General features: G+C 36.9%; 2 protein-coding genes across 5 annotated transcripts in view; one reads left to right on the top strand and one right to left on the bottom strand.

The window, feature by feature from the left end:
* The window catches only part of si:dkey-96f10.1 (6-phosphofructo-2-kinase/fructose-2,6-bisphosphatase), a 51,387-nt gene extending 42,747 nt beyond the window's left edge, over positions 1–8,640 (top strand). For 2 of the 4 annotated variants that reach the window (XM_051661242.1, XM_051661238.1), the window contains 2 exons: positions 4,825–4,920; positions 6,583–6,703. In XM_051661242.1, coding sequence (XP_051517202.1) covers positions 4,825–4,884 — 60 coding nt within the window. In that variant the 3' untranslated portion in view covers positions 4,885–4,920; positions 6,583–6,703. Of the gene's footprint in view, positions 1–4,824; positions 4,921–6,582; positions 6,704–8,361 lie in introns of those variants that run through there. The other 2 variants (XM_051661240.1, XM_051661239.1) reach the window with 2 other exon arrangements.
* Positions 8,641–8,773: 133 nt separating this feature from the next.
* ndnl2 (necdin-like 2) lies at positions 8,774–23,388 on the bottom strand. The gene is made up of 11 exons (XM_051661245.1): positions 23,268–23,388; positions 22,999–23,061; positions 21,869–21,982; positions 21,531–21,594; positions 20,456–20,535; positions 20,270–20,364; positions 19,739–19,818; positions 19,607–19,649; positions 19,469–19,531; positions 13,492–13,606; positions 8,774–8,936 (listed from the first exon to the last, which is right to left on the bottom strand). The coding sequence occupies exons 2-11, from the start codon at positions 23,053–23,055 to the stop codon at positions 8,859–8,861; spliced, it is 789 nt and encodes a 262-aa protein (XP_051517205.1). The 5' UTR covers positions 23,056–23,061; positions 23,268–23,388; the 3' UTR covers positions 8,774–8,858.
* Between the last annotated feature and the right edge of the window lie 1,299 nt (positions 23,389–24,687).

Raw genomic sequence — 24,687 nt, 5'->3', positions numbered from 1 at the left:
TCTTGTGAGCAGGGTTGGGGAGTAACGAAATGCATGTAACAGGATTACGTATTTAAAATACAAAATATAAGTAACTTTTCCACTACAGTTACAATTTAAATCATTGGTAATTAGAATAGTTACATTCAAAAAGTATTTTGATTACTGAAGAGATTACTTTGCATTTTATTGTCATTTGTTTCATTTAATATTTAGTCCTTTCAGATGGAAAACATTTATACATATAAATGATGTGATCAAAAGTGCATTTGAACAGTGGTGAAACACTTTCTTATGATGTGTTACATTCATACGAGCAGACAGAGAAGTAAGTTTGAAGTAAGTTTGGAGCAGAAGAAATAGAAATAAACCTTGTGTAAATTGTCAGCTTTATGCTAAGCTAAAATGCTATTTCTAGCCATTTTACATGCACATTACCAGACACGATCATATTTTTTTATCAAGAAAATTCACGTTAGATCATAATTTATTTTTTTCTTTTAAGACCTTTTATATTAGGGCAAAATTCACATTCTTGATGATGATTTTTTTTTATTTATTTTTTTTTATTGTTTTCCTGTAAAAATATCTAAAAATCCTTAAAACAAGATTTCTTGTTTTAGAAACAACACTGCATAAGATATTTCGGTTTTTCAGAGAATGTATTTTTAACATGTGTATTCTATTTTACTGTACTGGCAAAGTTTTTATAGTCAAAACAAGTGAAAAAATCTACCAGTGCTGAAGAAGTAATCCAAAGTATTTAGAATACGTTACTGACCTTGAGTAATCTAACGAAATACGTTACAAATGATATTTTACAGCATGTATTCTGTAATCTGTAGTGGAATACATTTCAAAAGTAACCCTGCTTGTGAGCAGATGTTTCATGCCATACACTGGCAGCCAAAAGTTTGGAATAATGTATAGATTTTGCTCTTATGAAAAGAAATTGGTACTTTTATTCACCAAAGTGGCATTCAACTGATCACAATGTATAGTCAGGACATTAATAATGTGAAAAATTACTATTACATTTTCAAAAAATGTTCAGAACTTCTTAAACTACTTCAAAATGTTCTCATCAAAAAATCCTCCATGTGCAGCAATGACAGTTTTGCAGATCCTTGGCATTCTAGCTGTCAGTTTGTATAGATGTGTCTGTCTTGTCGGGCACTTCTTACGCACCTTACAGTCTAGCTGATCCCACAAAAGCTCAATGGGGTTAAGATCCATAACACTCTTTTCCAATTATATGTTGTCCAATGTCTGTGTGTCTTTGCCCATTCTTCTAACCTTTTCTTTTTGTTTTTCTATTTCAAAAGTGGCTTTTTCTTTGCACTTCTTCCCATAAGGCCTGCAACCCTGAGTCTTCTCTTTACTGTTGAACATGAAACTGGTGTTGAGCGGGTAGAATTCAATGAAGCTGTCAGCTGAGGACATGTGATGCGTCTATTTCTCAAACTAGAGACTCTGATGTACTTATCCTCTTGTTTAGTTGTACATCTGGTCTTCCACATCTCTTTCTGTCCTTGTTAGAGCCAGTTGTTCATTGTCTTTGAAGGCTGTAGTGTACACTTTTGTATAAAATCTTCAGTTTTTTGGCAATTTCAAATATTGAATAGCCTTCATTCCTCAAAACAATGATTGACTGAAGAGTTTCTAGAGAAATCCGTTTCTTTTTTTTGTCATTTTTGACCTAATATTGACCTTAAGTCAAGCCAGTCTATTGCATACTGTGGCAACTCAAAAACAAACACAAAGGCAATGTTAAGCTTCATTTAACGAACCAAATAGCTTCAGCAGTGTTTGATATAATGGCAAGTGATTTTCTAGTACCAAATGATCAATTTAGCATGTGTACTCAAGGATAAGGTGTTGGAGTGATGGCTGCTGGAAATGGGGCCTGTCTAGATATGATAATGACTTTTCAAATAGTGATGGTGCTGTTTTTTACATCAGTAATGCCATTTTGGTGAATTAAAGAACCGATTTCCTTACGAAACGGCAAAATCTATACATTATTCCAAACTTTTGGCCGCCAGTGTAGCTGTTACTATATTGCATACAGGTGCATCTCAATAAATTAGAATGTTGTGGAAAAGTTCATTTATTTCAGTAATTCAACTCAAATTGTGAAACTCGGGTATTAAATAAATTCAATGCACACAGACTGAAGTAGTTTAAGTCTTTGGTTCTTTTAATTGTGATGATTTTGGCTCACATTTAACAAAAACCCACCAATTCACTATCTCAAAAAATTAGAATACATCATAAGACCAATAAAAAAAACATTTTTAGTGAATTGTTGGCCTTCTGGAAAGTATGTTCATTTACTGTATATGTACTCAATACTTGGTAGGGGCTCCTTTTGCTTTAATTACTGCCTCAATTCGGCGTGGCATGGAGGTGATCAGTTTGTGGCACTGCTGAGGTGGTATGGAAGCCCAGGTTTCTTTGACAGTGGCCTTTAGCTCATCTGCATTTTTTGGTCTCTTGTTTCTCATTTTCCTCTTGACAATACCCCATAGATTCTCTATGGGGTTCAGGTCTGGTGAGTTTGCTGGCCAGTCAAGCACACCAACACCATGGTCATTTAACCAACTTTTGGTGCTTTTGGCAGTGTGGGCAGGTGCCAAATCCTGCTGGAAAATGAAATCAGCATCTTTAAAAAGCTGGTCAGCAGAAGGAAGCATGAAGTGCTCCAAAATTTCTTGGTAAACGGGTGCAGTGACTTTGGTTTTCAAAAAACGCAATGGACCAACACCAGCAGATGACATTGCACCCCAAATCATCACAGACTGTGGAAACTTAACACTGGACTTCAAGCAACTTGGGCTATGAGCTTCTCCACCCTTCCTCCAGACTCTAGGACCTTGGTTTCCAAATGAAATACAAAACTTGCTCTCATCTGAAAAGAGGACTTTGGACCACTGGGCAACAGTCCAGTTCTTCTTCTCCTTAGCCAAGACCCCTCTGACGTTGTCTGTGGTTCAGGAGTGGCTTAACAAGAGGAATACGACAACTGTAGCCAAATTCCTTGACACGTCTGTGTGTGGTGGCTCTTGATGCCTTGACCCCAGCCTCAGTCCATTCCTTGTGAAGTTCACCCAAATTCTTGAATCGATTTTGCTTGACAATCATAAGGCTGCGGTTCTCTCGGTTGGTTGTGCATCTTTTTCTTCCACACTTTTTCCTTCCACTCAACTTTTTGTTTACATGCTTGGATACAGCACTCTGTGAACAGCCAGCTTCTTTGGCAATGAATGTTTGTGGCTTACCCTCCTTGTGAAGGGTGTCAATGATTGTCTTCTGGACAACTGTCAGATCAGCAGTCTTCCCCATGATTGTGTAGCCTAGTGAACCAAACTGAGAGACCATTTTGAAGGCTCAGGAAAACTTTTGCAGGTGTTTTGAGTTGATTAGCTGATTGGCATGTCACCATATTCTAATTTTTTGAGATAGTGAATTGGTGGGTTTTTGTTAAATGTGAGCCAAAATCATCACAATTAAAAGAACCAAAGACTTAAACTACTTCAGTCTGTGTGCATTGAATTTATTTAATACACGAGTTTCACAATTTGAGTTGAATTACTGAAATAAATGAACTTTTCCACGACATTCTAATTTATTGAGATGCACCTGTATTTTAGCACAACTGGAATGCTGTGTTGACCAATCAGCATACACAGAACATTTTATAATGAACTGAAAAGCCAACGATAATACCAACAACAGCACTAAAAACATTTACATGTTCACCTGTGAGCAAGCAGGATATTTTGGAGGATGTTTAAAGGGGTCATGACACTTATTATCTTTCCTGAGGTACACTTATGTTAGTGTAGTTTTTTGCACAAAAACAGTCATAGTCCTATATAATAATTTTCCACCCTGTCTCTGGACCTCTATCTGAAACGCTTGGTTTTAAGCTGTCTGGCCCTTTAAGACTTCAATGTAAATGCCCTTTTGTGATTGGCTAACATCATGTAGCCCTTCCAGTAGAGCCATATTTGAAACGCAATCCGAAGAAAATGAATAAACTCCAAGACCACAGCATTTATAAAATTACATTTCAGGATTAACATATTACCCACATCCAACACATTTCATCTGAATATATTAAACTGTTCACTCAAGCAGCACCATAAACTATCAAACAGTCATGACATATGAAATATTCATGAATGAAATAGTTTACTTACAAATTTGCAGTCCAATAGTGTTAGTAACTGCCCCATCCTTCAATAACAGTTCCTGTGTCTGGTTCACAAGCAATCACGCTCATAATATGATCCAAAAACATACAATCCTCACTGAGATGTTCTGAATACACGAACGTAGTCTATGGTGGTGGTGTTGGGCTGCTTCAACAGGCCAAAGCAGATACGCAGGTCTTCACATCTCACATCTTCCGTGTTTGTTTACATACAGAATGGCATTGCATATGCAGATGTATTTGGTCCTTGAAACGTCACAAGTTCCACGAATTCCAAACGAGCTGTTTTTGCAGCTTGGTTTAAATAAATGCTCTTTCTATTAAGAAGGAAGTTTTCAGTTCTGAAACTTACAGTATGTTTTTATAGTACAATGACCTCTTATATGTCAAAAGATCAAGTAAAATTTGATTCCTCATGTCATGACCCCTTTAAGTAAATTGGGTTTATATTTTTTGATCAGTCTTATAATTCTGCATGAACACAATTAAACCACAATAATTGTACATCCTGTGGACTTACAAATGCATGACTTTACAATCTCTTAATGATTTCATCCTCTATCTTTGAGAATCTTCCTCTCATTGTGTTTGTGTGATACTGATGTCATGTTATTGTGATGTTTCAGAATGTGGATGTGGACCGAGACCCAGAAGACGCTTTACTGACTGTACCAGAACACAACTAGATGACAAGTGCAATTCTCCATATTTTTATTTGTAGGGTAATCTGACCTTCTTGCACATCTTTTTTTTTTTTTTTTTTTTTTTTTAATTGCAATAATAATGGCAATAATTGTGGGTTAGTATGAAATTACATTAGTTTGTTAAATACTTTCATGAAAACGTGTTAACGAGAGGAAGCCAGCTCACATGAAAGTCAGTATTATGACATTTTAACAGTTAATTTACATTTTTATAATGTTAATTATATGGTAAAAAGTGCCACTGCAGTTCCTCCTTTAATGAGACTTTTGTTGATGACTGCTGGTCCAGATCACTAGATCGTGTTAACTTTAGAGCACACAGGGTTCATTCGTGAGAAATAACAGGTGAAAATGGGGATAAATTAATCATACCTCATATACATGTAATGGTTAATATGTAGCTGCTCAAAATCAGGAAAATCTTTGAACTCATTTATATGCAGGTTAGTACTAGTTAAGCCATATTCTTAACAGAACAATTTAAACTTGGTACATGTTCAGTATTTTAGAGCAGTGAGTGAATACAGTATTAGTGTTGAAACTGTATGAAAACGAGCAGCATGATGGTTTACGTCATTAGATACTGTACAGTTTTACTGTAGGGTAATACTCTTAAAACAAATGTTTTTGCCTCTGGATAGCTTGAGTGGCTGTGCACGTCTATACTCTGTAATGTGCCATCTCACATCATGCTGATTAGAAAATGTTTGTTGATACAGAAAGTCTGGAAGTAGTAATATGCAATGTTCATGTGAAATATTCGATGAAAATAAGATGGCTGTTATTTAATGTAATGTCAGGTACCTTGTGCCTGTTTTAATGTATTGCATGCAGTTGCCTTGTGCTTACACTATCATATTTTCATAATCATTTCACTCATGGACAGTTGGTATGAAAAACATTTTTTCTGGTTCTTTCAGAGCAGAATACAGTAATTGAGAGTACTGTCTCAGCTGCCCATGACCTCCTGAAGTGTTTGTATAGTGCCATCACCGGATTATCACATGGCTTCAGTGCCAGAGAATAGTCGATCTGTAGTGTTACACTGTTGCAATAAGACTAGAGTGAAAGAGCTGTTCAGGTTGTAGTCATGAAACCCAGGTGAAAATTGGTGTTTTTGAGCCATAGGTTCCTTCTGGTTTTTCTAATATATAGAATGGTGGTTTGCGATTTGAGTAAAATAAGGCCTGTGGTTAACATTACATAAATGACACACATTCATACCTCAGATGTGCATTTTAAAGCTTTTGTGTTTTAAAATGTAAGTTTTTAATTACCACTAGAATGGGAGTTTACTTGCTTGATGAATCGGACAGCAGTCGAAGTCCTTATACAGCAACACACAACAAATTCAAATTCACATTTGATGACAAGCGACAGGAATTGAATGATTCTGGTTCTAATTCTGATTTCTTATCGGTTCCACAATTCTTGTAGTACTTTTAAGGAAGATAAACTCTGCAAACAAAGAAACGTCCCTTATTCAGGACACTTTATGTAACAATTAATGAACATGCACCTGTGGAACAGTCATTAAGACACTAACAGCTTACAGACGGTAGGCAATTAAGGTCACAGTTATAAAAACTTAGGACACTAAAGAGACCTTTCTACTGACTCTGAAATACACCAAAAGAAAGATGCCCAGTGTCCCTGCTCATCTGTGTGAACGTGTCTTAGGCATACTGCATGGAGACATGAGGACCGCAGATGTGGCCAGGGCAATAAATTGCAATGTCCGTACTGTGAGATGCCTAAGACAGCGCTACAGGGAGACGGGAAGGACAGCTGATCGTCCTTGCAGTGGCAGACCACGTGTAACAACACCTGCACATCCGAATATCACACCTGCGGGACAAGTACAGGATGGCAACAACTGCCCGAGTTACACCAGGAATGCACAATCCCTCCATCAGGGCTCAGACTGTCCGCAATAGGCTGAGAGAGGCTGGACTGAGGGCTTGTAGGCCTGTTGTAAGGCAGATCCTTACCAGATATCACCGGCAACAACGTCGCCTATGGGCACAAACCCACCTTCGCTGGACCAGACAGGACTGGCAAAAAGTGCTCTTCACTGACAAGTCGCGGTTTTGTCTCACCAGGGGTGATGGACGGACTCGTGTTTATCGTCGAAGGCATGAGCGTTACACCGAGGCCTGTACTCTGGAGCAGGATCGATTTGGAGGTGGAGGGTCACAGCATCATCGGACTGAGCTTGTTGTCATTGTAGGCAATCTCAACGCTGTGCGTTACAGGGAAGACATTCTCCTCCCTCATGTGGTACCCATCCTGCAGGCTCATCCTGACATGACCCTCCAGCATGACAATGCCACCAGCCATACTGCTCGTTCTGTGCATGATTTCCTGCAAGACAGGAATGTCACTGTTCTGCCATGGCCAGCGAAGAGCCCGGATCTCAATCCCATTGAGCACGTCTGGGACCCGTTGGATGAGAAATGTCTGGGAACTTGCAAGTGCCTTGGTGGAAGAGTGGGGTAACATCTCACAGCATGAACTGGCAAATCTGGTGCAGTCCATGAGGAGATACACTGCAGTACTTAATGCAGCTGGAGGCCACACCAGATACTGACTGTTACTTTTGATTTTGACCTCCCCTTTGTTCAGGGACACATTATTCCATTTCTGTTAGTCAAATGTCTATGAAACTTGTTCAGTTTATGTCTTAGTTGTTGAATCTTTATGTTCATACAAATATTTACACGTTAAGTTTGCTTAAAAGCAGTTGAAAGTGAGGACGTTTCTTTTTTTGCTGAGTTTATATTTGGAATATTGCTATTCTTACTGGATTTACTGCCCTCAGCAACCAGTTACCACATGAGTTTAATGATGAAATTAGAACAGATTCTTGCAAAAGTCAACATTACTCTAAACAGACTTTTTAATTAAGATATTTAAATTTTATATATAAAATACCACTAATAAAAAAAAATAAATAATGTGTATATGTAACTACACATTTTCACATCACCAACCATCAAATGATTTTTCTAATTCTCACAGGCCTGTAACCAACACAACAATTCTTGGTTCACTATACGTTGGACATGACAAAATGGATGACTTACAGTTTAGCGTTAAAAAGAACCATCTTATAAAATGTGTCAATTTGTTCGGTAGCAAGCGCTGTTTTGCAATGTAGATTCAAAAGCACCGACTCAAAGAGTCGATTGTTCGGGAAACGGATTACACTGGTCACACTGTATGTTTCGCACTGCTGAATCAATATGTTTTTAGTGCTGCTGAATGGTACTGCATTTTTGTGCTGAGTCCCATCCAAATCGGTGGAAGAATGCACTTATGAGAACAGTTAATGGAACCAAAAATCATTCAGTTCAGGTTATCTGTTCCCAACCCTTGGTTTGACTGTTTAACATTATAAAACAAAATGTGAATGCCTCAATAAATTATGTCAACACAGAACTTATTTTACTCCTATAGACCTGGTATTGCAAAAACCCATAATTCCTGAGGGAAGGTGTGGTGAATTAGCCTGCTGGGTGTTGGCCTCAAAACAAACTTCATGATGACCGAACGACTCTGCTTTTTTCCAAAAATACACTACATTTTTAAAATGTTTTATGAATTTAAGATAAATATGAAAGTCAAAGAATTCTGATCTTTTTAATGTTCATCTGTATCAGTGTTGCACAGAGAGGAAATGTAAAACAGATCCCTGCTGGAGTCAGGCATATAAACTCTGCACACAACACCAGACTGTTGTATGAAAATAAAACTGTGATTATAAAAACCATACTGTACAGGGAGTATTGTAAAATAACTTATTTTGCTTACAAACAATAAATAATTCAAACATTCAAAAAGTGATTTCAGACAAAAATATTGAAGCATGTTTTCGTTTCGTTTTGCTCATTTATTGAAAGATGTCTAACAGGACTGTACAGCAGTATAAATTCACACAGAGCATGTGGAGTTGTTCATGTTCTCTGTGTGTTGTCAGCAGTACTGGCCTCTCTAAACTGCTGCGTCCAGCTCTGAGGATCCTGATCATGAAGCTGGGAGAAAAGAGACCCATCAGTTGACATTTGTACTGAACGAGATTCAGATTTCATAGTGAGATCAATTAGTGTAATTTATGTGCTCAAGTGAGAAGCATTTCACTTCATGAGCATGTTGTATAAAGTGAAAAAAGCTTTTGTTTTACCCTGAGCATTGGTTAATCTCTCTTTAAAGCAAAGCATACTAGTGTGTCATCTGTTCAACTGCATTATCATTAACTAAGAAATAGTTCACCCAAAAATGAAACTTCTCTCATCATTTACTCACTCTCATGCCATCACAGATATGTATGACTTACTTTCTTCAGCAGAACACAAATGAAGATTTTTAGAAGAATATCTCAGTTCTATAGGTCCATACAATCAATGCAAGTGGAATGGGTGCCAAAATTTGAATGCTCCAGATAGACTCCAGTGGTTAAATCCATATCTTCAGAAGTGATATGATCGGTGTGGGTCAGAAACAGATCAATATTTCAGTCCATTTTTGCTGTAAATTCTTCTCCCTGCTCAGTAGGGTGTATGCATGAAGAATGTGAAAGTGGAGCTTGAGCAGAGAGGAGGATTTATAGTAATTTATAGTTTGTTTCTCACCCACACCAATCATCGGTTCTGAATACATTATTTTAACCACTGGAGTCTTATGGATGACTTTTATGCTGATCTATGTGATTTTTGGAGCTTCCAAATTTTGGCACCCATTCCACTTGCATTGATTGTATAGACCTACAGAACTGAGATATTCTTCTAAAAATCTTCATAGTCATACACATCTGGGATGGCATGAGGGTGAGTAAATGAGAGAATTTTCATTTTTGGGTCAACTATTCCTTTAAGTTTAATACATTGAATTCATTATTAATAGTCCAACTAACAATTGTTGGTTCCCAGAACGTTTCCAGAACAGAGCTTTATGGTACGTTTTATGGTTGTCCAGTAAAGGTTTTTTTTTTTTTTTCTCAAAAAGAACATTTGTTGTACAAGTTGGTTCCCCCGATGTTTCCTTAACCTCTTAATTTCCAGAACCTTTCTGCAACCTCAAACTGACAAGCCGTCGACATATTATGAATTGTAATTATTATACTGTATAAGCATTCAAATCAGCCACACACACACAAAACACATTTTAGAAGACTAATATCTATACTTTCTGCAACTCCTTTGTACATCATTACCACAAGGAAAACTAGCCTTGGCTTTGCGTTTCCTACACACAATAATATACAGATATTAAAATAAATTATTCCAATGACTTCAACACAGTCGAGGGTTTTTAAAATCTGAAATTTGACATTAAAAATGTTAAACATTAAATTAACCTTAACTAGGCTAAAATTAGATTAATATCTTACAATTGAAGTGTAGTTAAGCAGAGATATCTCTGCTTTTTATTTGTAGTCAATAAACAAAAAAACTTGGTTACACTTATATAATCAAAAAGAACATATGTGTCAAATTACTAACATATATAATTAATCACACATCTAGAAGTAATTATTGAGGAAATCGCTAAAGAAATGTCAGTCAGTGAGCATGTTTACATGCATGCAATATGCAAATAACTCCAAAAATCTGACACAGCAAGAAATCTGCATTTCCATGACATTTGAAATAATAGTGTTATTCTCTGCTTCTGATGTCAAGCCGTAATGAAGCATACGCACAAGTGTGCGCACAGGATAAGCCGGTAAGAATGCTGGTAAAGGTGTTTACATGCAATGGGAAAACGGTGTAATTGATATAAAATCTACCAGTGTCGATAAATGAAAGCCTGTTAATGTGTTTACTTGACCACAGTGCATATGTAACTTGCTTAAGTGAGTCTGTCCACCAGAATGACCATTAACTTTTAAATTGAGGGAGCGCACAGATTTTTGTAGAGGACTAAAGCGTGTGCGGATCACATGTGCTTGCATGGATCAGATGCAGCAAGATAGAAGGCACATATTATATGATTATATGTATGCTTTTCACATCTTTTCATTATAATGTGTTACAATCCCATACACTATGATCTTTATTTCTACATTTAAGTGAAATTTATTTAATTTAAAAAGTGTATGAATCTTCAAAGTGTAGTATCGCCCCAAACAGACCATTTCATGGATTTTTACTACACGGAAGCATTCGCTGTTTAACAGCTGAACGAAATGATGTTTCAAGCACACGTGATGTGTTGCCGTTAGCTTTAGCGCACTAGCCAACCTCAGTTCAACGCTTAACGTACATATTTACACAGCTTTGGGTGATGGTAAAGCATTCAACTCACATTTGTAAGGTGTTGTATCCACTGAAGTTTCGCTAACTGCTACATTGTTCATTATTTACAATTGTTTTGTCAGACCATCAGCGCAGGCAGGTAACTCAGCCCCTTCCGCTGAGTGCATTAAGTGTCCAACATTCCACACTCCGTTTTGAAAAAAATGCAGCATCTGGGTACTTAAAAGTACTTAAAGTATATATATTTTTTGCCTGCATTTTCAGTGTAAACATACTACTCGCACTACTTTCACTACAAAATGGCATAGAATAGTGCAGAAATGTGTGGTTTGGGACGCAAGTCATGAGTAAAAAGTGTCCAGGTTACTAACATTAAGCGGTAGTGTTTGGCTGGTCATGTGATCCTAAAATGGCAGTCCCCATGAAGGGACCCCCTCTATGTACAATAAACAGCTTTTATAAGATTACATGACATGACTGGGGTCTTTATCTTATGTAGCTCATAATTTTATACATGTTTCAAAATTCAGATGAGTTAAAAATTAAAGTTAGTTTTAAGTACTAAGTGCATCTTTCACTTGCTTTACTGCACTAATGTCAGTCATTGTTGTCTATCAACCTCTGCAACATTTATGAAAAATAATTTATTAAAATTTTTGTATGCCAAATGCAGATTAATTAATCACATATATATCATTATTTGCTGAAAAAGACCCCCAAACAGTCATTAATATATATACATATATATTAATTTATATATATTGTGCAGGTCCCCCTCATGCCGCCAAAACAGCGCCAATCCGCATCTCAGAATAACATTCTGAGATGATATTCTTCTCACCACAATTGTACAGAGTGGTTATCTGAGTTACCGTAGACTTTGTCAGTTTGAACCAGTCTGGACATTCTCTGTTGACCTCTCTCATCAACAAGGCATTTCCGTCCACAGAACTGCCGCTCACTGGATGTTTTTTGTTTTTGGCACCATTCTGAGTAAATTTTAGAGACTGTTGTACGTGAAAATCCCAGGAGATCAGCAGTTACAGAAATACTCAAACCAGCCCATCTGGCACCAACAATCATGCCACATTTTTTCCCCATTCTGATGGGTGATGTGAAAATTTACTGAAGCTCCTGACCTGTATCTGCATGATTTTATGCACTGCACTGCTGCCACACGATTGGCTGATTAGCTAATCGCATGTATGATTGTTGGTGCCAGATGGGCTGGTTTGAATATTTCTGTAACTTCTGATCTCCTGGGATTTTCACACACAGCAGTCTCTAGAATTTACTCAGAATGGTGCCAAAAACTAAAAACATCCAGTGAGTGGCAGTTCTGCAGATGGAAATGCCTTGTTGATGAGAGAGGTAAACAGAGAATGGCCAGACTTGTTTGAACTGACAAAGTCTACGGTATCTCAGATAACCACTCTGTACAATTGAGTTGAGAAGAATATCATCTCAGAATGCTATTCATATATCAGTATATAGTCTTTAGACTATAATTCAGAAACAACCACACCATCTTTTTCCAGAGCAGCCTGTATTTCTCCTGAGGTTACCTGTGGGTTTTTCTTTGTATCCTGAACAATTCTTCAGGCAGTTGTGGCTGAAATCTTTCTTGGTCTACCTGACCTTGGCTTGGTATCAAGAGATCCCTGAATTTTCCACTTCTTAATAAGTGATTGAACAGTACTGACTGGCATTTTCAAGGCTTTGGATATCTTTTTATATCCTTTTCCATCTTTATAAAGTTCCATTACCTTGTTACGCAGGTTTTTTGACAGTTCTTTTCTGCTCCCCATGGCTCAGTATCTAGCCTGCTCAGTGCATCCACGTGAGAGCTAACAAACTCATTGACTATTTATACACAGACACTAACTGCAATTTAAAAAGCCACAGGTGTGGGAAATTAACCTTTAATTGCCATTTAAACCTGTGTGTGTCACCTTGTGTGTCTGTAACAAGGCCAAACATTCAAGGGTATGTAAACTTTAGATCAGGGCCAATTGGGTGATTTCTGTTATCATTATGATTTAAAAAGGAGCCTAACAACTATGTGATGATAAATGGCTTCATATGATCACTATCCTTAAATAAAAGACAGTTTTTTTGCATGATCAGTCCTATTTTCAAAATCAATGCCAAAATTTCACAATTTCTGCCAGGGTATGCAAATTTTTTAGCACAACTGTATATTAAAAAAATTTGAAGTCAGTGAAGAACATGCTGAAATCAAATATGAATCAGTGCTTATCAATTGATCTTAATTGTAAGACAAGGTGTCAGGATGTATTTTTAAATGGAAAGTTTGCAAAAATACACAAACCTCTCCAACAAACTCCAGTAGTTTGAGTTTGGACACTTCCTTCTCAGCTCGCAGACCCCAGCGAAACTCATATTCCACCGGGTCAGTGTGAGGAATCTTCACATACTCCAAATATCTGTCATGAACATATGGAAACAAGTTCATATTTAACAGATATAAATGGGACCTGTAGCTGTGCCACAGTGTTAAATGTCTTGTCACAAGGACAGTCATGATAGAATAGAAACAGAAATTCACAAACTGCCCTTTTTTCTTTAGCCACCAGTATATGTAATTGAACCTGCAGTTCTTGCGCTGTTCTAACCTCCATCACAAGTCTCTTCCTGTTAGGGATGGGAATCGCAAGGAATTTATCGTTTCAGGGCCCGTATTCACAAAGATTTTTATCTTAACACTAGGAGTTCTCAAGAGAGTTCCTAACTAGGATGTTTTGCTTAAAACCCATTCACAAAACTGCTAAGAGCAAGTTTTACTAAGGAAATCCGAAGATAAGAGTAAGGCGGAGTTGACCTTTTTGCCATGTCACGTTTTATTAGCACGCTGTTTTAAATCGCCCTCAGTGATTATACTCAGTGATTAGATATTGAACCACTATTTGTCAGTTAAGACCGACAACTATAAATATATATATATATATATATATATATATATACACACACATGCATAAAGTTGATTAGATATAGTTATATATATATAGTTTGATAGATTATTCTGCTGACGGATGACAGAAATTCCTAGTTCGTCTGTGCTACACTGTTTTATTTTGATGTGGTCAGCAAGCGCAGAGTTGTCAAAACCTTTATCTCTGGTGTAATTGGGTTATTTCAGTTTGTGGGAGAGGTACCTGTGTCTTTAAGTTCACAAGAATAAAAACACCCTCGCGATACCTTTTTTAAAGGTCAATTCAGTATTATAATATATATATAATATTATATTATTAAAATACTTCGACTCAATTATTCAGGCAATACCTTTTTAAATGGTCAATGTCATAATAATATACTAATACATTGTTTTTTAATGTGGATTGACGACAGCAGCTTCAGGATCATTTGTCAGTCACTCTTAGGGATTTAGGAGTCCTCAGGAGGACTTCTAAGCTGACATGGGTTTATGAGCTACTTTTAGTGTTAAAATGCTTCATGAATTACTCTCAGATGAGAGTTGCTCCTAAATGTCCCCATTAGGAGCTATTTTTAGCCTTAAGATTTTTTGTGAATTCTGGCCCAGGTTCCTTAACGATTCCATATTAACAATTTGTTTTTGTACTTTTGTGGAAGAAAATATTTGGAAATAAGAAATGCAATTTATATTGGATTTACTGCCATTAGCAGCCTGTTGCATAAAGATGAGATCATTTTATATTTTAACACAATAGATGATTGTGTAATAGACTCCACATAAGAGTCATTCGTTCTGGAATTGGACAACACTGGTCATGCTGTATATTTCGTGCTGTAGATTCAAAAGAATCGACTCATGAGAGTCATTCGTGCAGGAATCAGACTACACTGTGTGTGATTCACGCAGTTGATTTAAAAAAAGAACTGGCTTGTTAGAATCAGTTGTTTGGGATTCGGACTACACTGTGTTTCTGCTGCTGATTCAATAGCAGTGTCGCAGTGCCGATGAATGGTAGCACAGGAAACAGTGTCATATTATTTAAGTTAGAGGTCTACCGATATGTTTTTTTTTTTTTTGTTTTTTTTTTTGCTGGCCGATATCCAGAGAGATGGGCTGATATAATGCTGATTTATCACACAAGCACTATATTTACTCAAAATTCCACTGTATAAAAAAACAATCTTAAACAAAAGATAGACAGATGGTAGATAGCAATTTCTTCTGATTTCTGTTTAGTCATCCAATTTTAGTAATTTATTTGCACATGAAGAAACTGATAATATATTTGGAAGAAGGATATAACAGTACACACAGTAGTCCAGATACCATGGATGGCATGTGCGCATTAGTAATTGCATTTTCTCACAAAAGACAAAATCAAACCAATTGTACATACAGTGCATAATAAATAAGATATTTACTTATAGCACATGAAGTGCTTTTACTCTGAAGTTGCTCTCACGCGTTTGTGCGGATCCAGCGAGCAGCAATGTCCTGACAGCTCTCAGTAAAAACAGCTCAGATTGCCTGCTTGGATTGTCACAGAATGACCGTCATGTAACTTTCGTAAATCAGAGGAAATTAATTTTGATCCAAGCTAAACGATAATACGCTTCAGTTCAGAGGATGAATTATGAGCGCTCAACAGGAAGAAAGAAAACACTGGATTTTCATGAGGTTCATGAATTGCATCGGTTTAAACGAGGCATTCGTATATTTGCAGATGGCATATGATAGAAGTATGATATTTACCTTTTTATCATTAGAAAAGATAGGTTAAATTTACAGGGAACATTTAAAAAGCGAATGATAGAATATATGCTTTAGAACAGGGGTACTCAATAGGCAGACTCTGGTCCGCAGCTGGACCAAAGGACACTTCAATCCGGACAGATATCAAAATCTTTGTGCCAGTTATCAGACACCTTGGCTAAGTGAATGTGTAGGCATAAGAGTATATGCGCGCGGAGCGGGAATAGTGCATTCCACTCTGGAGAGAAATATTTCTCTCTAGAGCGGGAATAAAGTGTGTCCTGCTCTACATGCTTATTCCTGCTCTCCACGCGTTGCCTCTCTCTCCCAGCAAAAAGCCTGATTTACTGTACGTAAATGCAGGCGCGGTTATTTTAACAACAGTAGCGGAGACCATGCTACAGATACTGCCATCTTTCACTTAAACATACTGTAGAAAGCAAAAATGAAGCAAAGTGAAACTATCTTCACCTGTCTGATATGTGATTCAGACGGTTTTCCTATCTAAATTTAGCTTCATTAATCAGCATGTTAGGAGCCTTTTTTACATTAAACAAACAGATTTTTGTTCTAATTTTGTGAAAATTAATCGGATGTCATCATGGCATGGATGACAAGGAAAACCTATTTATACTTAAATTAAGAAAACAGTATTTTAATGCTTCACTGTTTTTATGTAAATTGTTTGTTTGTTAGCAGATTCTCACTTTAAGGAAAATATAAAAATGGTCAATTCAGACTTTTACATTTTTTTAAATGTTCTCTCAGGGGACACCCCTGAACCCACTACAGTATGTTTTTTTTATCCGTCAAAAGACCTCGTATGTCCCATACACATACTATATATTCTGAATGTAAAAATATTTTTTTTAAAAACTGGTCTGCTGTCATTCAGATTCAAAATGGACTGTTGATCTTATCTATTAATCTTCATATCAAAGTGCCCTTGACTGATGAAGTCTTGATGAAATATTTTAATCCTTTGGTAGAAGATTTCTTAGACCCCACTACTTTTGCTGTGTCTGGGCCCCAAATGTCCTCATCCCTGCCCAGTTTGAAGAGACTATTTTAACTGTTTAGGATTAATTTTTTATTTCTTTACAAAGTACTATTGCTACCAACATGGCAAGTTATAAAAACTATTAAAAATATATATATTATATAATTTCATAGCCATATGACTACTGACACCATGTAAGCTACGTATTGTTATCCGGACCTCGGCTAGGAAGGAAATGTAGAGACCGGACCTCTTGGAACTTTAATTGAATACCCCTGCTTTATAGGAAGAAATATGATGCTCCACAGCACATTGGATTTATGCAAGTTTTGAGGTTTGTGAATTAGATCTGTTTAAACAAGATATCCAAATGTTTTCAGATGGTAGATGATATAAGTTTTATTGATATTTGCCTTTATATAATTAGCCAAGACAATTAAACGTTATAGGAAACTTTTGAGGGGAGAGGAAGAATGAAACAGGCGAGCACTTTAAAATTAGAGCTCATACGTGTCTGTTGCGGCTTTGAAATGTGGACCATTTAAATGAGTTGTTGTTGCCTACCGGTCTATTATTGTAGTAAAACGATGGCACGTAACAACAAAACAAACTGTGATTGGTTGTTTACATGTCTCCGACAGCTCCTTCACGTGCAAGCAGGTGATTCTTGGTACCCTCATGGCTTAAGAAACTAATCGGCCAAACGGGAAAATTTATCGTCCGATGCCAATAATCTAACCCTTGTTTAACCTTCGGGGCATTTTGGTCTTTTTAATTTTTCGATCATTTTGGCCGTGTTAATGCCAACGGCATAAATTTTGCCAAAGGTGTGTATTTTTGGGGAATTTTGATATTTCAACCTCAGTTTCTATAATACATCTATAATACACTGTGTACACAAAATAGTTACATTCAGGACCTTCAGGACAAAAATGTCCCCATTCAAACTGCAATATTTGATCCCAGTGCCATTAAAGCATAAAATCATGAATGCTATGATATTATGCTTTCATTCCGGAGCCCTGATTTCAAAATTTACATTTTTTATATTTTCCACGAGATGGCACCATTTTTCTCATGTTTAGCCTATGGAGCAAATACATGCTTTTTTCCTATTTTTTGTTTGCTGTATTATAGAGCACTGCAGGCCAATTGAATAAATGCAGCTAAAATTCCGTGGGTGTGTTTTGTATGTGTTTATTGAGAAATTTGTGTGTGTGTGTCAGTGTGTAAACAAACTGGTATTTAAAGGGTTAAATCCTGAAAATTAATGAATATTTAGTAGTTATGATCAGGACTGATGTTGGTTAAAAAAATTAAATCATTGAAAGTGGAAAATAATGTTAATATATAATATTAAGGCAGTTTTTTGACACAGACATTTTTGTCCTCTAAGGACCTCCGAGTAACTTTTTTAAATTGAAGCACGAGGGTTAAAATCTTCTAATATCGGACGATTTAACAGCCATGGCGATACATCGGTCAACCACTCATTTAGGTATGGTGTTGTGTCTGCTCTGGCAAAATAATGCAAGTTCAAGAACCTTGAATGAACTGAAAGTCATGAACATTACTCTACTCTGTTCCAGTATTTATTTATTTATTTATTTTTTAAATGGAGCTGGTTCTCGGTTCCAACAAACTCTACTTCCAGTACACTATTCGCACAAACCAGTGATTCCAAATCAGGGGTGTGTGTAGACCAGGGGGAAGTTTGAAATATTTCGATTTTGCTTTGTTGGAGCTATAAAACAAAAATGAAGACTTTAGAATAATATTAAGGCAATCAAAAGATAAAAAAAATTTAAATCTGTTTTTTGTTTTTTGGTGATTGTAATTAACAGCTCAAAATGCAGTTACTTTTCAAGAATACAAAATAATGTAGCACCTGTAGCAGAAAATGTGTGTACAGGACATTGGACATATTCCTGCAGCAGCACTCTTTACTCGTCTCACACTTCTGTTTTAGTTTTATCCCACCAAATTTTTCAGCGAATCAAACAGATATCAAACTAAATGCAGTTGTAATATAACAGATTCTATATTTTTCAAACTACTTCAGTTTGCGTGGAAGCCACTTGGTGAGTCTGTTCCCCCTAAATGATATCTGGTGTAATATGTGGAGTAGACTGAAAAGGTTGAGAAACACTGAGACATACAGTCCCTATAGAGAAGAAATTTCTCCAACAATGCCCTGATAATGGCTCAAGGACACAATGATGGTCGGTTGCCATCTTAGTCACATAAAAGGTTAGGGCTCAAGTAAGAAACATGTCAGGAATCTTTTGATGAAGGATATGACTCGTCCTCCTCCGCTCCCATAGACTCCTTCATTCTGTATGGTGTGGTATAAACTGGCTGTTCATGGTCTGAGGAACAGCAGCTCTGAACACACCAACATCAGTCTGAGCCGAGAATCGAACCCACGGCCTCTGCGTCAGTGAGTCTCTGCTCTTACAGACTGAGCCATCAGAGAGAGATCGGTCTGATCTGAGAGTCACTGGTGCAATGTGAATGGGGCTTTAGGTGTGATAATTGCAATGTTTGAGGGCCATCAGAGACGTTTGGTGAACAATGAGGCTGAAACAGACATTCACTCACTTCTGCCGCACAAACTCATCTGTGATCACCTTCTTCACATCTCCAAAGTCATCGTGTTTCTCCCTGCAAACAGACACAACTGTCAGACATGTCACACAATAATCAACTACAGAAGATTACTGACTCCAGTCCACTCACCCTGCATCCACACGCAGCTTCTTAAGAGTGTTCCACACCACATCTACACACACAGTCATGAAAAACACATTAACATGGGAAGTGTTTATTAATGGTGTGATGATACAAGCATGTAAATTACATGTCACTCACTCTCTTTGACGACACCTCCCTTCATAAAGATCACACTGAGAATGACAAACAGCAGACCTGTTTTGGGGTTTCCAGGACGCCTGTGCGATTACAAACAAACTCAAGAGACAGCAAAACTTCACGTGTGTTTGGGTGAATCTCACAAATACTGGGTAATTTTTCACCCCAAAATTTAAAAAATGTAGCTTATTTTAAAGCCATTAAGATTTTTTGCATTGTGACAAGTCACATTGTGTGAAATTTGGTTTCATATGCAAGTGATTTACTCATTGTAGAGGGCTGCCACAGAGTAAAAGAATCGAAATTGTGATTGTTCAAATGCAGATCAAGATTAATTGGACAATCAAAATTTCTACCCAGACTTATTAAATAGATGTATTTTTATTCAAGAGTAATACAATTACGCATTTCTTTCTTTTGATGGGTGAAATATGACCCGGACATGTTCTAGACAGATTGTAAGATTCACATATTTACTGTATATGGAACTGTTTTAGAACACTCAGTAGTGTTATTGTGTGTGTTCCTTACATGCTGACTGGTTCATTTTGAACAGGCTCCAGCTTGTTTATCAGGATGTAAATGTGATTTTTGGAGTCAATTTCTACCAGCTTTAATCCAAACACCTGCAACGAGCACATGTTAAACCCAGATTAAATTCACACATATAAAGAATGATGTATCATTCATTTATGATATATTAATCTGTTTAAATACCTGTTCAAATGTGCGACAAACTCTGTTAATGACCTCTGGATAGATGGCTTTATATTCCTTCATCACATGTTTGGCAACATCTAAAGAAATCAGTCAAAAACAAAGACTGTCATCCATCTGAAGTGTAATGTTTTAATCATTTATTTTTTTTGGATATGAACGATTACCTTCACAGTCTAAATCAGTGGTTCTCAACCTTTTTTTGATGAACACCCCCCTACTTCATTCCCTTACCCCAGCCACCCCCTTTTAATTTAATCATTATTTATTTGTATAGTTTTAACAGTGGTATTGGTAACAAGACCATAATAAGCACATGGAAGTATGGATCTTCACTACCACAGTTAGATGTAACATGATTTCTATGAAACAAACTATGGCATTTTTGTAATTATAAACAATAGACCTACTCAACACATGAAAAACAATAAATAAAAAATATAAATATTTATAAGTTGACAAAAATTTATTATATTCCCTCACTCCCCTAATGTAGCCTATGACAAATTTAATAGGGTAGTGATATAATATTTATTGTCAATCTATTTCTGCCTAAAGTACGGTTAGTGTTACTATAGTAAATTCAAATGGTTTTCGCTTCTCGCGCCTTGCTTCTCAGATTCTCACAAAGCTGTGCGTTTAAGAGCTCGAGACCGGTCTGTGAGTAAAAACGCACCTGCTTTGTGCTCGCGCTGCTCTGTCCATTGAGACGTATCCATCTATAGAGCCATGCAGGTGCATTAGCCGAGGTTGTGCCGCCTCCTGTGCATTTGACACTGCTAAACCAGACACATCAGATGCGTCGCTAAACTTCAAAATCAAATGAACCACGGTACAAATGCGTACCAACCCGTATAATTGAGAACCAACTGATATACTCCAAGTCTAGATAAACATTTGAATGCAAAGAGGAACTTGACGATAGATTTGATTATTGTGACTGATAAAAGCCCCTCATTTATATCCTAAAGCCCCCTCTCTACTAATATGTTCTCAGGGCCCTTTTTGAACGCCCCCTGGGGGGCCGTACCACCGCATTGAGAACCCCTGGTCTAAATGAAGGTGTAACACAAACCTGCTCTTCGAATGGGTATTTTCTTTTGGTCTTTAATCAAAATGAACTGGACCACCTCGGCCACCTTGACAAAAAAACAAAAAAAGTAAAACATAAAAACAGCGATGAGGAGACAAAGTTAACAGAACTTCTTTTTCCCAATTAAAAGAATTGATGTGCATGGCAACATGGTCACTGATAGATTCATTTGAATAAATAGCACTTAAGTAAACATTTGTGTGCTTTATAGTAGATTTATCACAGGTTCAGTCCTCCTGTGATTAATCTTTAACCACTACACTACAGCACCCACCACAGTATAAAATAAGTGAAGGATGAAAGATGTGGATGTTGGGCACCTTGCGGTCGATCTGGACAGATGTGAAGTTCTCTCTGGCTCTCTGGACCTGTGATGATGTCACCTGAGTGAAGGACGGGTCTTCCTCATCCTCATCCAGGACTAACTGAGAGCGCTGCAGCGCGCGCGCACACACACACACAAACAAATCAAACTCACAATATCACTAACACTGTCTTGTGTGTCTATCAGTATTGCAGATGGAGCAAAGCAGCTCTCAAAATCAAGATTTATAGAAAATAAAGTTTCCTTAACCTAATTTATTTTTGAATAAAAAAATCAGTCTGGACACAAGATTGCCATTTTGATGTTTGTTTCAATTATCTGACTTGCTCTTATCATATACTGCCATTATACATACAACTGTGGTCCAAAATCTGAAATCACTAGTAAAAATACTTCAATTTTGTATTTCTCTAGTTAGAAATGTAATGTTGCTTTAATGACAGCATGCACTGGAGCTGACATGAACAAAACCTGATAATCATATTATCCAGCATGATCTGAGAATGTTTTAAAGCTTGTATGATTCAGTGGAAATCTGAAGGTCTGTACAAGTTACTCAATGCTCAGTCACTAATAGACCTTTTTCACACGTTTACAGGTTACACTTCGACAGCAAATATTATTTTCCCTTACCCATTTGCTCCAAGACCAAAAGAAAATATCCACTATTACGTTTGAAAAAATACAATAAAAAGAAGAGAGTGATGGATTAAGACAGTAAAGAGGGAGATGACAAATGTACTGTCACTCTCAGCAGCTGTAATAGAAACCCCACTCACAAAACTAATTCCAGGGTAATATAACACAAAGCATAATGTTATAAATCGACATTCAATATTTAAAACATTTATAATATAAAAAAATAAGGCGGAAACACGTCATCACATTCTGTGAAAAGGTATATTTGCCAACATACAAGTTATCTAGAAATATATTTCTCATTCATTTAAACGCCATAATAATCCTAAAACTTTATGTCGAAATGAGTTCTTCAATGTGGTCTCTCGACTGTAACCTGTCACTCTGGGAGTATAGTTTACACTTACACAACAACATTCCTTAACCAATAAACACAAGTATTTTATTTCGATTTATTTGACAGGTTTGTAAATGTAAATATCTTACTCTCTGACTTTTGCTCTGAGAAGCTGGAACTATTTTCTTCCTCTGAGACATCGCCATTAAAGCCTGAAAAACACAACAGATACGAAATGTAAATGATCGGTAATAAAATACATTCACGTACTGTGCCGCTTTTATTTTAAATATTGCAAAAACAAGAAACTTAAATACGTTAATAACAAGACAATTAACTTCGATATCTAAATAAACAGCCAATATTATTTGATATTACTAAAATAATAATAAAAGAGATGTTTTAAATCAGTTCTCACCCTTCTCTGATGTTAAAGGTTTTGTTTAGCTTGAGCTGTGAACCGAGTTTCCGAGTCGCTTCTTCTACAGCAGGTCAGTGACACGCCGGTCACGACGGAACACCATCATAGCGCCATCTGCTGGACAATAGCTGAACATCACAGCGCCATCCGCTGGACAACAGCTGAACATCACAGCGCCATCTGCTGCCCATATTCATACTAAATGTGCATTTTGTTAAATGGAGAAAGGTGTCCCTGGAGACAGTTGTTCACTTGTTTTTTCAACTGCAGGAAAAAAATAATAAAAAAATAAATAAATAAAAAATCAAATGGAAATAAGTCTTTTTCTTTAGGTTTTTGGATATGAAGGCTCACCTTTCTGAAAACATATTTTTTATATTACTAGACAAGGATTCCAGCAAGATTACAACATGTGGCATCTCTGATTAATTCAAATTATGGGGAAACACACATGCACAGTAAAACCCAATGTTTAATATTAAAAAAATATTTCAATACATATATATATATATATATATATATATATATATATATACACACACACACACACACACACACACACACTGGTGGCCAAAGGTTTGGAACAATGTACAAATTTTGCTCTTATGGAAAGAAATTGGTACTTTAATTCACCAAAGTGGCATTCAACTAATCACAATGTATAGTCAGGACATTAATAATGTGAAAACTTACTATTACAATTTGGAATAAATGTTCAGAACTTCGTAAACTACTTCAAAATGTTCATGCAGCAATGACAGTTTAGCAGATCCTTGGCATTCTAGCTGTCAGTTTGTCCAGATACTCGGGTGACATTTCACCCCACACTTCCTGTAGCACTTGCCATAGATGTGCCTGTCTTGTTGGGCACCTCTCACACACCTTACAGTTTAGCTGATTCCACAAAAGCTCAATGGGGTTAAGATCCATAACACTCTTTTCCAGTTATCTGTTGTCCAATGTCTGTGTTTCTTTGCCCACTCTAACCTTTTCTTTTTGTTTTTCTGTTTTTCTGTTTCAAAAGTGGCTTTTTCTTTGCAATTCTTCCCATAAGGCCTGCACCCCTGAGTCTTCTCTTTACTATTGAACATGAAACTGGTGTTGAGCGGGTAGAATTCAATGAAGCTGTCAGCTGAGGACATGTGAGGCGTCTATTTCTCAAACTAGAGACTCCGATGTACTTATCCTCTTGTTTAGTTGTACATCTGGCCTTCCACATCTCTTTCTGTCCTTGTTAGAGCCAGTTGTTCATTGTCTTTGAAGACTGTAGTGTACACCTTTGTACGAAATCTTTCAAGCATTGTATAGCCTTCATTCCTCAAAACAATGATTGACTGGCGAGTTTCTAGAGAAAACTGTTCAGGCCCGGTTCTACGGGGGTGCTTGAGAGTGCTAAGCACCCTCAAACGAGCCTTAG

The sequence above is a fragment of the Myxocyprinus asiaticus genome, chromosome 29 (assembly GCF_019703515.2).
Source record: "Myxocyprinus asiaticus isolate MX2 ecotype Aquarium Trade chromosome 29, UBuf_Myxa_2, whole genome shotgun sequence".
NCBI lineage: Eukaryota > Metazoa > Chordata > Actinopteri > Cypriniformes > Catostomidae > Myxocyprinus > Myxocyprinus asiaticus.
This window is presented reverse-complemented; position numbering and strand designations above follow the sequence as displayed.